General features: G+C 36.9%; 1 protein-coding gene across 2 annotated transcripts in view; it reads left to right on the top strand.

Annotated features, from left to right (window-relative positions):
* The window catches only part of oxsr1b (oxidative stress responsive kinase 1b), a 138,516-nt gene extending 126,510 nt beyond the window's left edge, over positions 1–12,006 (top strand). For both annotated transcript variants that reach the window (XM_061921260.1, XM_061921261.1), the window contains 3 exons: positions 596–664; positions 745–809; positions 4,702–12,006. In XM_061921260.1, the coding sequence (XP_061777244.1) occupies positions 596–664; positions 745–809; positions 4,702–4,776 (209 nt within the window). In that variant the 3' untranslated portion in view covers positions 4,777–12,006. The remainder of the gene's footprint in view (positions 1–595; positions 665–744; positions 810–4,701) is intronic.
* Positions 12,007–14,396: the final 2,390 nt, after the last annotated feature.

Here is a 14,396-nt window from a genome sequence, read left to right as displayed (position 1 = left end):
CATCAATCCAGAGATTTAAAGACGTCTATGACCTAACTGGGCAGTGGACATTTTACCTACATTTTTTTATGCCTCCACAACCTATAGAAAGGGTGGTCCTCACAAGTCACGAACAAAAGCTTGGTCCCCATTCTAAATGATAACCAGTGTGTGTGTGTGTGTGTGTGTGTGTGTGTGTGTGTGTGTGTGTGTGTGTGTGTGTGTGTGTGTGTGTGTGTGTTCTGGAAATGCTGACTTAATGGGGACATCACTTTGTTTACACAGTCACCTTTAGGGGACCTTTGACCGTATGGGGACAAAAAAACAGGTCCCCTAAACGGAAACCTTTAATTTAATTTAATTTTAGCACATAACCTTATCAATATAGAGATTTAAAGACGTGTATGAGCTAACTGGGCAGTGGACCTTTTACCTACATTTTATTTATGCCTCCACAACCTGTAGAAAGGGTGGTCCCCACAAGTCACGAACAACAACTTGGTCCCCATTCCAAATAATAACCAGTGTGTGTGTGTGTGTGTGTGTGTGTGTGTGTGTGTGTGTGTGTGTGTGTGTGTGTGTGTGTGTGTGTGTGTGTGTGTGTGTGTGTGTGTAGACACGGCTGACGGGGTGTCTCAGGAGCTGGTGTCAGCAGGTCTGGTGGACGGAAGGGACCTGGTCATAGGTCAGTGATAAAGATCTGCACGCACTCCTAAAAGTCCTCCTGTAATCTCTTCTTCTTTTTTAACTCTCCTTCTTGGTCAGTTGCTGCCAATCTCCAGAAGATAGTGGAGGAGCCCAAAAGCAATAAAACTGTGGTTTTTAAACTGGTGAGTTCTCTCCTGACCCTGCATGACAGACGCATGTCCATCAAATAGAGGATCTCTGAAAAATACTCCCGTTCAGCCGCTCACACGTTTTTATTCATGGCCTCACAACTCACACTGTGAAATATGTTTTTTTTTTTACGTTTCTCAGCGAGAGTCGCGTACGTTTGTTCTATTTTGTACGAAAGCAGTGAAGTTGTCTGGTTGTGTAAATGGTAAATAAAAAGAGAATACACTGATTTGCAAATCCTTTTTAACTTATGTTCAATTGAATAGATTGCAAAGACAATATATTTATTGTTTACATATATATGTGTATGTATGTATATATGTATATATACAGTTAATAAATACATCTACCAGTGTTTTTCATAATTATCATTGTTCTGTTTGACTTTTACTTGATCGAACCTTTTCTAGCCACTGAATGTCTGATCCCGGCAATATCAGTATCGTCAGTGTATAAGGAGTATCGGCAGAAAACCACATGATTGAGTTGATACATGAATGCTGTATGATACATGAATGCTGTATGATACATGAATGTTGTATGATACATGAATGCTGTATGATACATGAATGCTGCATGATACATGAATGCTGTATGATACATGAATGCTGTATGATACATGAACGCTGTATGATACATGAATGCTGTATGATACATGAATGCTGCATGATACATGAATGCTGTATGATACATGAATGCTGCATGATACATGAATGCTGTATGATACATGAACGCTGTATGATACATGAACGCTGTATGATACATGAATGCTGTATGATACATGAATGCTGTATGATACATGAATGTTGTATGATACATGAACGCTGTATGATACATGAACGCTGTATGATACATGAATGCTGTGTGATACATGAATGCTGTATGATACATGAACGCTGTATGATACATGAACGCTGTATGATACATGAATGCTGCATGATACATGAATGCTGTGTGATACATGAATGCTGTATGATACATGAATGCTGTATGATACATGAATGCTGTATGATACATGAATGCTGCATGATACATGAATGCTGTGTGATACATGAATGCTGTATGATACATGAATGCTGTGTGATACATGAATGCTGTATGATACATGAATGCTGTATGATACATGAATGCTGCATGATACATGAATGCTGTATGATACATGAATGCTGCATGATACATGAATGCTGTGTGATACATGAATGCTGTATGATACATGAATGCTGTATGATACATGAATGCTGTATGATACATGAATGCTGTATGATACATGAATGCTGTGTGATACATGAATGCTGTGTGATACATGAATGCTGTATGATACATGAATGCTGTATGATACATGAATGCTGCATGATACATGAATGCTGTGTGATACATGAATGCTGTATGATACATGAATGCTGTATGATACATGAATGCTGTGTGATACATGAATGCTGTATGATACATGAATGCTGTATGATACATGAATGCTGCATGATACATGAATGCTGTGTGATACATGAATGCTGTATGATACATGAATGCTGTATGATACATGAATGCTGTATGATACATGAATGCTGTATGATACATGAACGCTGTATGATACATGAACGCTGTATGATACATGAATGCTGTATGATACATGAATGCTGTATGATACATGAACGCTGTATGATACATGAATGCTGTATGATACATGAATGCTGTATGATACATGAATGCTGTGTGATACATGAATGCTGTATGATACATGAATGCTGTATGATACATGAATGCTGTATGATACATGAATGCTGTATGATACATGAATGCTGTATGATACATGAATGTTGTGTGATACATGAATGCTGTATGATACATGAATGCTGTATGATACATGAACGCTGTATGATACATGAACGCTGTATGATACATGGATGCTGTATGATACATGGATGCTGTATGATACATGAACGCTGTATGATACATGAACGCTGTATGATACATGAACGCTGTATGATACATGGACGCTGTATGATACATGGACGCTGTATGATACATGGACGCTGTATGATACATGGACGCTGTATGATACATGAATGCTGTATGATACATGGACGCTGTATGATACATGAATGCTGTATGATACATGAATGCTGTATGATACATGAACGCTGTATGATACATGAACGCTGTATGATACATGAACGCTGTATGATACATGAACGCTGTATGATACATGAACGCTGTATGATACATGAACGCTGTATGATACATGGACGCTGTATGATACATGGACGCTGTATGATACATGAACGCTGTATGATACATGGACGCTGTATGATACATGAACGCTGTATGATACATGAACGCTGTATGATACATGAACGATGTATGATACATGAACGCTGTATGATACATGAACGATGTATGATACATGAATGCTGTATGATACATGAATGCTGTATGATACATGAACGCTGCATGATACATGAACGATGTATGATACATGAATGCTGCATGATACGTGAACGATGTATGATACATGGATGCTGTATGATACATGAATGCTGTATGATACATGAATGCTGTATGATACATGAACGCTGTATGATACATGAATGCTGTATGATACATGAATGCTGTATGATACATGAACGCTGTATGATACATGAACGCTGTATGATACATGAATGCTGTATGATACATGAATGCTGTATGATACATGGATGCTGTGTGATACATGAATGCTGTATGATACATGAACGCTGTATGATACATGAACGCTGTATGATACATGAATGCTGAATGATACATGAATGCTGTATGATACGATGTATGATACATGAATGCTGCATGATACATGAATGCTGTATGATACATGAACGCTGTATGATACATGAATGCTGTATGATACATGAACGCTGTATGATACATGAACGCTGTATGATACATGAATGCTGTATGATACATGAATGCTGTATGATACGATGTATGATGTATGATACATGAATGCTGCATGATACATGAATGCTGTATGATACATGGATGCTGTATGATACATGGACGCTGTATGATACATGAACGATGTATGATACATGAACGATGTATGATACATGAATGCTGTATGATACATGAATGCTGTATGATACATGAACGATGTATGATACATGAATGCTGTATGATACATGAATGCTGTATGATACATGAACGATGTATGATACATGAATGCTGTATGATACATGAATGCTGTGTGATACATGAATGCTGTATGATACATGAACGCTGTATGATACATGAACGCTGTATGATACATGAATGCTGAATGATACATGAATGCTGTATGATACATGAACGATGTATGATACATGAATGCTGTATGATACATGAATGCTGTATGATACATGAACGATGTATGATATATGAATGCTGTATGATACATGGATGCTGTATGATACATGAACGATGTATGATACATGAATGCTGTATGATACATGAATGCTGTATGATACATGAACGATGTATGATACATGAATGCTGTATGATACATGAATGCTGTATGATACATGAACGATGTATGATACATGAATGCTGTATGATACATGAATGCTGTATGATACATGAATGCTGTATGATACATGAACGATGTATGATACATGAATGCTGTATGATACATGAACGCTGTATGATACATGGATGCTGTATGATACATGAATGCTGTATGATACATGAACGATGTATGATACATGAATGCTGTATGATACATGGATGCTGTATGATACATGAATGCTGTATGATACATGAACGATGTATGATACATGAATGCTGTATGATACATGAACGCTGTATGATACATGAACGCTGTATGATACATGGATGCTGTATGATACATGAACGCTTCCTTTGTTATCGTGGCTGCAGGCGTCTGGAACGGAGGGATCGGAGCTTCCAGACGAGGTGAAACTGCTGGGTTTTGCTCAGCTGAGCATCAACTGAAGCTAAGTCTGCTTCCTGGACCTGAACGATGTGAACTTGGATGCTGGATCAAGACAAGAACTGTGCCAAAGACTAGTGTGGCCTTGTGGGACCAGGCACGCAAGTACAGTAGGACCAGTGGGATCATGTACAGTAGGACGGGTATAACAGAGTACAGTAGGACCGGTATGATAGAGTACAGTATGTCAAGTATGATAGAGTACAGTATGATAGAGTACAGTATGATAGAGTACAGTATGATAGGTATGATAGAGTACAGTTTGGGAAGTATGATTATGTAAAGTATGACAGGTATGATAGAGTACATTATGATAGAGGACAGTATGCCAAGTATGATAGAGTACAGTATGACAGGTATGATAGAGTACAGTATGATAGAGTACAGTATGACAGGTATGATATAGTACAGTATGTCAACTATGATAGAGTACAGTATGACAGGTATGATAGAGTACAGTATGACAGGTATGATAGAGTACAGTTTGAGAAGTATGATTATGTAAAGTATGACAGGTATGATAGAGTACATTATGATAGAGGACAGTATGCCAAGTATGATAGAGTACAGTATGACAGGTATGATAGAGTACAGTATGATAGAGTACAGTATGACAGGTATGATATAGTACAGTATGTCAACTATGATAGAGTACAGTATGACAGGTATGATAGAGTACAGTATGACAGGTATGATAGAGTACAGTTTGAGAAGTATGATTATGTAAAGTATGACAGGTATGATAGAGTACATTATGATAGAGGACAGTATGCCAAGTATGATAGAGTACAGTATGACAGGTATGATAGAGTACAGTATGATAGAGGACATTATGAGAAGTATGATTATGTAAAGTATGACAGGTATGATAGAGGACAGTATGAGAAGTATGATCATGCAAAGTGTGACAAGTATGATATAGTACAGTATGACAGGTATGATAGAGTATAGTATGATAAAGGACAGTATGAGAAGTATGATCATGTAAAGTATCACAGTTATGATAGAGTACAGTATGTCAAGTATGATAGAGTACAGTATGATAGAGTACAGTATGAGAAGTATGATCATGTAAAGTATCACAGTTATGATAGAGTACAGTATGACAGGTATGATAGAGTACAGTATGATCATGTATAGTATGAAAAGTATGATGGATTACAGTATGATAGAGTACAGTATGACAAGTATGACAGAGTACAGTATGACAGGTATGATAGAGTACAGTATGATAGAGTACAGTATGATAAAGTACTGTATGATCATGTATAGAATGACAAGTATGATAGAGTACAGTATGACAGGTATGATAGAGTACAGTATGATCATGTATAGAATGACAAGTATGATCATGTAAAGTATCACAGTTATGATAGAGTACAGTATGACAAGTATGACAGAGTACAGTATGACAGGTATGATAGAGTACAGTATGATCATGTATAGTATGACAAGTATGATAGAGTACAGTATGACAGGTATGATAGAGTATAGTATGATAAAGGACAGTATGAGAAGTATGATCATGTAAAGTATCACAGTTATGATAGAGTACAGTATGTCAAGTATGATAGAGTACAGTATGATAGAGTACAGTATGAGAAGTATGATCATGTAAAGTATCACAGTTATGATAGAGTACAGTATGACAGGTATGATAGAGTACAGTATGATCATGTATAGTATGACAAGTATGATATAGTACAGTATGACAGGTATGATAGAGTATAGTATGATAAAGGACAGTATGAGAAGTATGATCATGTAAAGTATCACAGTTATGATAGAGTACAGTATGTCAAGTATGATAGAGTACAGTATGATAGAGTACAGTATGAGAAGTATGATCATGTAAAGTATCACAGTTATGATAGAGTACAGTATGACAGGTATGATAGAGTACAGTATGATCATGTATAGTATGAAAAGTATGATGGATTACAGTATGATAGAGTACAGTATGACAAGTATGACAGAGTACAGTATGACAGGTATGATAGAGTACAGTATGATAGAGTACAGTATGATAAAGTACTGTATGATCATGTATAGAATGACAAGTATGATAGAGTACAGTATGACAGGTATGATAGAGTACAGTATGATCATGTATAGAATGACAAGTATGATCATGTAAAGTATCACAGTTATGATAGAGTACAGTATGACAAGTATGACAGAGTACAGTATGACAGGTATGATAGAGTACAGTATGATCATGTATAGTATGACAAGTATGATAGAGTACAGTATGACAAGTATGACAGAGTACAGTATGACAAGTATGATAGAGTACAGTATGATCATGTATAGTATGACAAGTATGATAGAGTACAGTATGATAAAGTACAGTATGATCATGTATAGAATGACAAGTATGATAGAGTACAGTATGACAAGTCTGATGAAGTACAGTAGGAATGTACTCAGTGTCAAATACCATAAAAACATTTGCACAATGATGGCCGTCAGAAAGCACAACTTCTGCATCTTGACTCACATTCACGGAGAAGATCTCCTCAACTTCACACTTTTTTTGTGCGTTAAAACTTTTACTGCAAAAATGAGCACAACCTGCTTGTTGCCTCGTGTCACCTTGAAACTTCTCATACGGCACTCGAGGGCAGGGCTTCTCACCTGGTGGGACACGCCCCCCTGGCAACTGTCTTTACAACTATATTGACACATACAGACAAAAAAATAAACATTAACTTCAGGGGGGGAGGGGGGCGTGAAAACAACTCTGTCCTTTGGGGAGGGGGGCGTGAGAGAATATTTGAGAAGCAGTATGAGGGGTAGGGGATGTGTAAGAGTTTCATAAAAGATTGACACATACTGATCAAAAATAAACATTAACTTTGGGGGGGCGTGAAAAAATTCTGTCTGTTCAGTGTGAGCCAATTCCAGATATGTTAAAATAAGTTCTTCTTGCATAGTCAGATGGGGGGTTGCATAATAGCATCTTTAATATTAGTAAAAAACAAACTAGCGTAACATATACAGATAGAAAAATAAACATGAACTTAAAGGGGGGCGTGAAAAAAATCACCGTTTCCCCAAATGTTTTTAACTGAGCCAGTTCCAAACATCCCGCTTAATGCTCTGCTTCTTAAATAGCGTATATCTTGGCACATACAGCTAGATAAGAAAATAATTGGAGAGGGGGGGGCCTGAAAAATTCTGACCCCTAGGAAAAGTTGAATGTGAGCAAATTCGGTGAAGTGTTGGTAAGAAAGGGGGGGTGAGAGGCAAGCATCTTTAGTGTTATTAAAGAACTATATTGACACATACAGATAAGAAAATAAACATTAACTTCAGGGGGGGGGGGGCGTGAAAACAACCCTGTCCTTTGGGGGGGGCGTGAGAGAATATTTGAGAAGCACTGTGAGGTGTTGGGGGGTGAGAGGCCGTGGAGTTTTATAAACGTTTGACACATACAGATCAAAAATAAACATTAATTTTGGGGGGAGGCGTGAAAACAATGTGTCCCCTAGGAAGATTTCAATGTGAGCCAATTCCAAACATCTTGTTCATATAAGTGCTTCTTGCATAGTCAAATGGGGGGGAGGCGTGAGAGGCAATCGCATAATAGCATCTTTAGTATTAGTAAAAAAAACTAACTAGCGCAACATATACAGATAAAAAAATTAAACATTAACTTCATGGGGGGGCGTGAGAAAAATCACTGTCTCCCCAAATGTTTTTAACTGAGCCAGTTCCAAACATCCCGCTTAATGCTCTGCTTCTTAAATAGCGTATATCTTGGCACATACAGCGAGATAAGAAAATAATTGGGGAGGGGGGGGCGTGAAAAATTCTGACCCCTAGCATTTTTTGCGTTATAAAAGAACTATATTGACACATAGGGATAAGAAAATAAACATTGACTTCAGGGGGGGGCGTGAAAACAACTCTTTCCTTTGGGGGGGGGGGCGTGAGAGAATATTTGAGAAGCACTGTGAGGTGTTGGGGGGGTGAGAGGCCATGGAGTTTTATAAAAGTTTGACCCATACAGATCAAAAATAAACATTAACTTTGGGTGGGGGAGGGGGGGGCGTGAAAACATTGTGTCCCCTAGGAAGATTTCAATGTGAAGAACTATATTGACACATAGAGATAAGAAAATAAACATTAACTTCAGGGGGGGGCATGAAAACAACTCTGTCCTTTAGGGGGGGCGTGAGAGAATATTTAAGAAGCACTGCTCTAGGGTGTTTTGTCCAATCATATCCAACTTTGAGGCTGGTGTGGTACGTTGAACAAGATTGTGGGCGGGACTTAAGAATGACGCTGTCTTTTGGACCTCCGCCCACAGGGGGGCGCCACTAAATGTCATTCACAGGAAGTGTCCTCATTTTTCAAACCGAAACGTGCGAAGAAAAAGTTGATGATCGGGAAAACATTCAACATAAAAACCTTGGCAAAGAATAAATCAAAGAAAACTTGACAAATGTTCCCCGGCCAGCGAGAGGACTTAAGTGCATTTCTGTCCACGGAGGAAAAAAAAAGTTGGTGATCAAAGTGTCCGAATTGTAAATATTATTTTCTACGCCGAGCTTTTCTGCCGGGCCTCACGTCTGACGGAAGTGCAGCCGCCGCTCCCTCCTCCAGGGGGCGCTGTTAGCGTCGTTAGCTCCCCTTTTATTTTGAAGGAACAAAGTGTATGTGCTAGCTATGACAGCTTTTATTTAAAAAATACACTTTTTCTTTGATTTGTCGCTCGCCTTTCTTTTATTTCACTCTTTTGTCCTTTCACTCAAAGCTCATTTTACCTCAACTACTTCGTGCCGTGTGTGTGTGTGTGTGTGTGTGTGTGTGTGTGTGTGTGTGTGTGTGTGTGTGTGTGTGTGTGTGTGTGTGTGTGTGTGTGTGTGTGTACAAACCCCGTTTCCATATGAGTTGGGAAATTGTGTTAGATGTAAATATAAACAGAATACAATGATTTGCAAATAATTTTAAGTAAGACCACCATTTCTAGAGTATAATAGGTTTCTTATTCTTTGAAATAACATTGTTATTCCGAAGCTAACTGTGGAGGGAGCGTGGCCTGCGGGCCTGCAGCGAAGCGGGGTGTGCCAGGACCGGCCTCGAAACCAGCGACAGGTGCGTAGAAGGTCCACCAGGGCCTGGTTGTCCAATCACCTGTCGCTCTGTTATAAGCAGCAGCCGGGAGGAGAGACAGGGTTGGAGCTGGAGCCAGAGCGCGAGCGAGAACGAAAGAGAAAAAGATAATTGCTGGAAAGCAATTGAGAGACTCGTTGAAAAATAAAAAAATATAGTAACCCTGAAACAGGCCCGGTGGTCTGAAGAACCCCCTGGAGGGCAAGCCCTAAACTAACTAATAATAAATCAATCACTTCTTTCACTTAATGCAACTTCTTGAACTAGTGCGGTAGAAAAAGGATGGTTGGATTCAAATGCATGAGCATGTTTTATATTTTGAACGTTAATTTTAAAACTTTAATTACAAGTGGAAGTAGTCATTACTGTATCAAAAACCGACATCAATCCCCAAAGGATATCACCACATGGACTCAGGAAGACTTCAGAAAACAACTGTCACTTAATAAAGTTTGTCACTACATCTGTAAGTGCAAGTTAAAGTTCTACTATGCTAAGCAAAAGCCATTAGGGGCGGCATGGCGTAGTGGGTAGAACTGCCGTGCCAGAAACCTGAGGGTTGCAGGTTCGCTTCCCACCTATTGACATCCAAATCCCTGCCGTTGTGCCCTTGGGCAGGACACTTCACCCTTTGCCCCCGGTGCCGCTCACACTGGTGAATGAATGATGAATGAATGATTGGTGGTGGTCGGAGGGGCCGTAGGCGCAAACTGGCAGCCACGCTTCCGTCAGTCTACCCCGGGGCAGCTGTGGCTACAGATGTAGCTTACCACCACCAGGATGGGTTCCCACTTCTCTGTGAGCGCTTTGAGTATCTAACAATAGAAAAGCGCGATATAAATCTAATCCATTATTATTATTATTATGATTTGTCAACAACATCCAGAAACGCCCGAGATCATCTAAGATGGACTAATGCAAAGTGGAAAAGTCCACATTTCATATTGTTTTTGGAAACTATGGACATTTGTGTCCTCGGGAACAAAAAGGAAAAGAACCATCCGGATTGTTATCGACGCAAAGTTCAAAAGCCAGCATCTGTGATGGTATGGGGGTGCATTAGTAGTACCCAGAGGCATGGGTAACTTACACATCTGCGAAGGCACCGTTAGGGGTGGCATAGCTCTGTTGGTAGAGCGGCCGTGCCAGCAACTTGAGGGTTGCAGGTTCGATTCCCGCTTCCGCCATCCTATTCACTGCCGTTGTGTCCTTGGGCAAGGCACTTTACCCTCCTGCTCCCAGTGCCACCCACACTGGTTTAAATGTACCTTAGATATTGGGTTTCACTATGTAAAGCGCTTTGAGTCACTAGAGAAAAGCGCTATATAAATATAATTCACTAATGCTGAAAGGTACATACAGGTTTTGGAACAACATATGCTGCCATCTAAGCGCCGTCTTTTTCATGGACGCCCCTGCTTATTTCAGCAAGACAATGCCACACCACGTATTACAACAGCGTGGCTTTATAGTAAAAGAGTCCGGGTGCTACACTGAAGCCTAAAATACGACAACAGAGAACAACTTAAACTCTACATAAAACAAGAATGGGAAAGAATTCCACTTTCAAAGCTTCAACAATTTAGTTTCCTCAGTTCCCAAACGTTTATTGAGTGTTGTTAAAAGAAAAGGTGATGTAACACAGTGGTGAACATGCCCTTTCCCAACTACTTTGGCACGTGTTGCAGCCATGAAATTCCAAGATAATTATTATTTGCAACAAAAAATAAAGTTTAAGAGTTTGAACATGAAATATGTTGTCTTTGTAGCATATTCAACTGAATATGGGTTGAAAAGGATTTGCAAATCATTAAATTCTGTTTATATTTACATCTAACACAAATTCCCAACTCGTATGGAAACGGGGTTCGTACTTGTAACAAAAGGATTCAAAGTTCTCATGCGGTTTCTCTTGAGCGCGGCTGTAGTCAACCTCCTTTTGTGCGGACACAAACTTTTGATGCTCCTATGATTGAATCCCGTCTGTGATTTCATGACAATAATGATTAAAAAAAAAAAAAAAGATCAAGGTTTTCTACATCTTTTCACCTTCTTTCTTTTGCATGTTTCTCTAGCTGACTATTTTTAATCAATAAAGAACGAGCACAACATTTTCTGTAAAATCATTTTTTAAATAATATGGAAATTAAAAATGATTTTACGGCATCATTTATTTTTTTTTAAACTTTTTTTCTATTTTTAGTTATTGTATTTATTTATTGTATTATATTAACTATATTGTTTTATAAATGTTATTACAAAATCAATACATTTTATTGTTTATTCACGAAAGATTTTATTATACTTTAGTAATTTTATAGAATAAATATTTACTGTTTTATATGTAGTATGTATTTTAATTTTAATAATCTTGGTTTCTTAATGTATACATTTTTATATTTTTTATTGCACAATAACTACTAAGTGTTATTTACTAATTATTTACTTTTATTCATATATACATTTATATTAAATACATATTTGTATAATTACTGTGAATTAACACATAAATTCTACCAACATTATTAAGTAATTACTTTTTGTACAAAAAGGAAATGATCAGTTTTTCAAAATAATATTCCCAAAAGAAATATATTATTTTAAAGATAACATTGTCTTCAAAAATAATATCGCTTATAAAAAAACAATTGTTTTAAAAATAACATTGTTTTGAATTATTTTTGTTATAGAAAGAACATTTTTTTTTAAATTATATTGGCCTCATAACATTGTTTTAAAATAAAAAAAAAATCTAAATAATAATGTTTTAATAATTACATTGTTTTAAATGATTTTTGTTATTAAAATAACTTTGCCTTAGAAAATAATATATATTTTTAAGTGATATTGTTCTAAAAAAACATTGTTTTACAACGTCTGTTTTAAAATATTATTTTTAAATGATATTGTTTTAAAAAATAATGTAGAAAATATTGCTTTAAGAATATGTTTTTAAAATTATGCTGTCTCAAAAATATAATTGTTTTATAAAGTCTGTTTTAAAAATTAAAAATAAATTAAAAAATAACATTGTTTTAAAATATTGTTGTTTAAAAAGAACATTGCATTAGAAAACATTTTTTTTAATGATATTGTCCGAAAAAACAATGTTTGAAAAATATTATTTGTCAAAATCTTTGTAAATGATATTGTTTTAAAAATAAGACAATATCGTTTCAACAAAAATATTTTTTTTAAATGATACTGTCTGAAAATATTGTTTTATAATGAGGTTTTAAAAAAATATTACGAAAATAAATGCAATTATGTGTATGTATACATATATATTGTTTGAAAAATAACATTGTCTCAAAATATAATTGTTTATAAAATGATATTGCATACAAATAACATTATTTTTTAAAGTATGCTTTTTTAAAAAAAAATTGTAAATGATATTGTTTTAAAAATAAGATAGACAATATTGTTTTAAGAATAATACATTTTTAAAATAATACTGTTAAAAAAAAGGGTTTTGAAAAATATTTTACAAAATGAATACAATTATATATATATATACATACACATACAGTATATATATATATATTATATATATACATATTGTTTTAAAAATAGCATTGTCTCGAAAATATAACTGTTTATAAAATTATATTGCATACAAATAACGTTATTTTTTAAAGTATGTTTTAAAAATATTTTTTGAATAATATTTAAAAAATTTATATTGTTTTAAAAATAACATCGTTTTTAAATGTTATTGTCTTAAAAATAACAGTTTTATGAAGTCAGTTTTAAAAATATTTTTAAAGCTATTGTTTGTTTTAAAAAGATATTGAGTTAGTGTTTTTCAAATAATATTGTCTTAAAAGATTATGCAAAAAAAAAGTTGTTTTTTTTTAAAAAGAATATTGTTTAAAAAGAACGAATTGTTTTAAAATAAAACATTTTTAAAAATGTATTTTTATAGAGATGAATTGTTTAGAAAAAATAGTAAGTATTTGAAGTTGTGTTTTTAACCAGGAACATTTTCTGATTTTCTAAAAATGCCAGCAAGAAAAAGAAGAAGAGTTCTTTATTTCCTGTCTGCACATAAAGTGTGCAATCATTTTTAGTCCGTGTTAGCGGGGTTAAAGATGAACCAAGTTGCGAGCGGCGTTCAGGTTGCAGCCGCGTCCCACCAGACGTCGTCCCGCCAGACATTGTCCCACCAGACGTCGTCCCGCCAGACGTCGTCCCGCCAGACGTCGTCCCGCCAGACGTCGTCCCGCCAGACGTCGTCCCGCCAGACGTCGTCCCGCCAGACGTCGTCCCGCCAGACGTCGTCCCGCCAGACGTCGTCCCGCCAGACGTCGTCCCGCCAGACGTCGTCCCGCCAGACGTCGTCCCGCCAGACGTCGTCCCGCCAGACGTCGTCCCGCCAGACGTCGTCCCGCCAGACGTCGTCCCGCCAGACGTCGTCCCGCCAGACGTCGTCCCGCCAGACGTCGTCCCGCCAGACGTCGTCCCGCCAGACGTCGTCCCGCCAGACGTCGCGCCGCCA

Source organism: Nerophis ophidion, linkage group LG15, assembly GCF_033978795.1.
Source record: "Nerophis ophidion isolate RoL-2023_Sa linkage group LG15, RoL_Noph_v1.0, whole genome shotgun sequence".
NCBI lineage: Eukaryota > Metazoa > Chordata > Actinopteri > Syngnathiformes > Syngnathidae > Nerophis > Nerophis ophidion.
The sequence above is the reverse complement of the archived record's forward strand: the minus strand, read 5'-3'. Positions and strand labels throughout refer to the sequence as shown.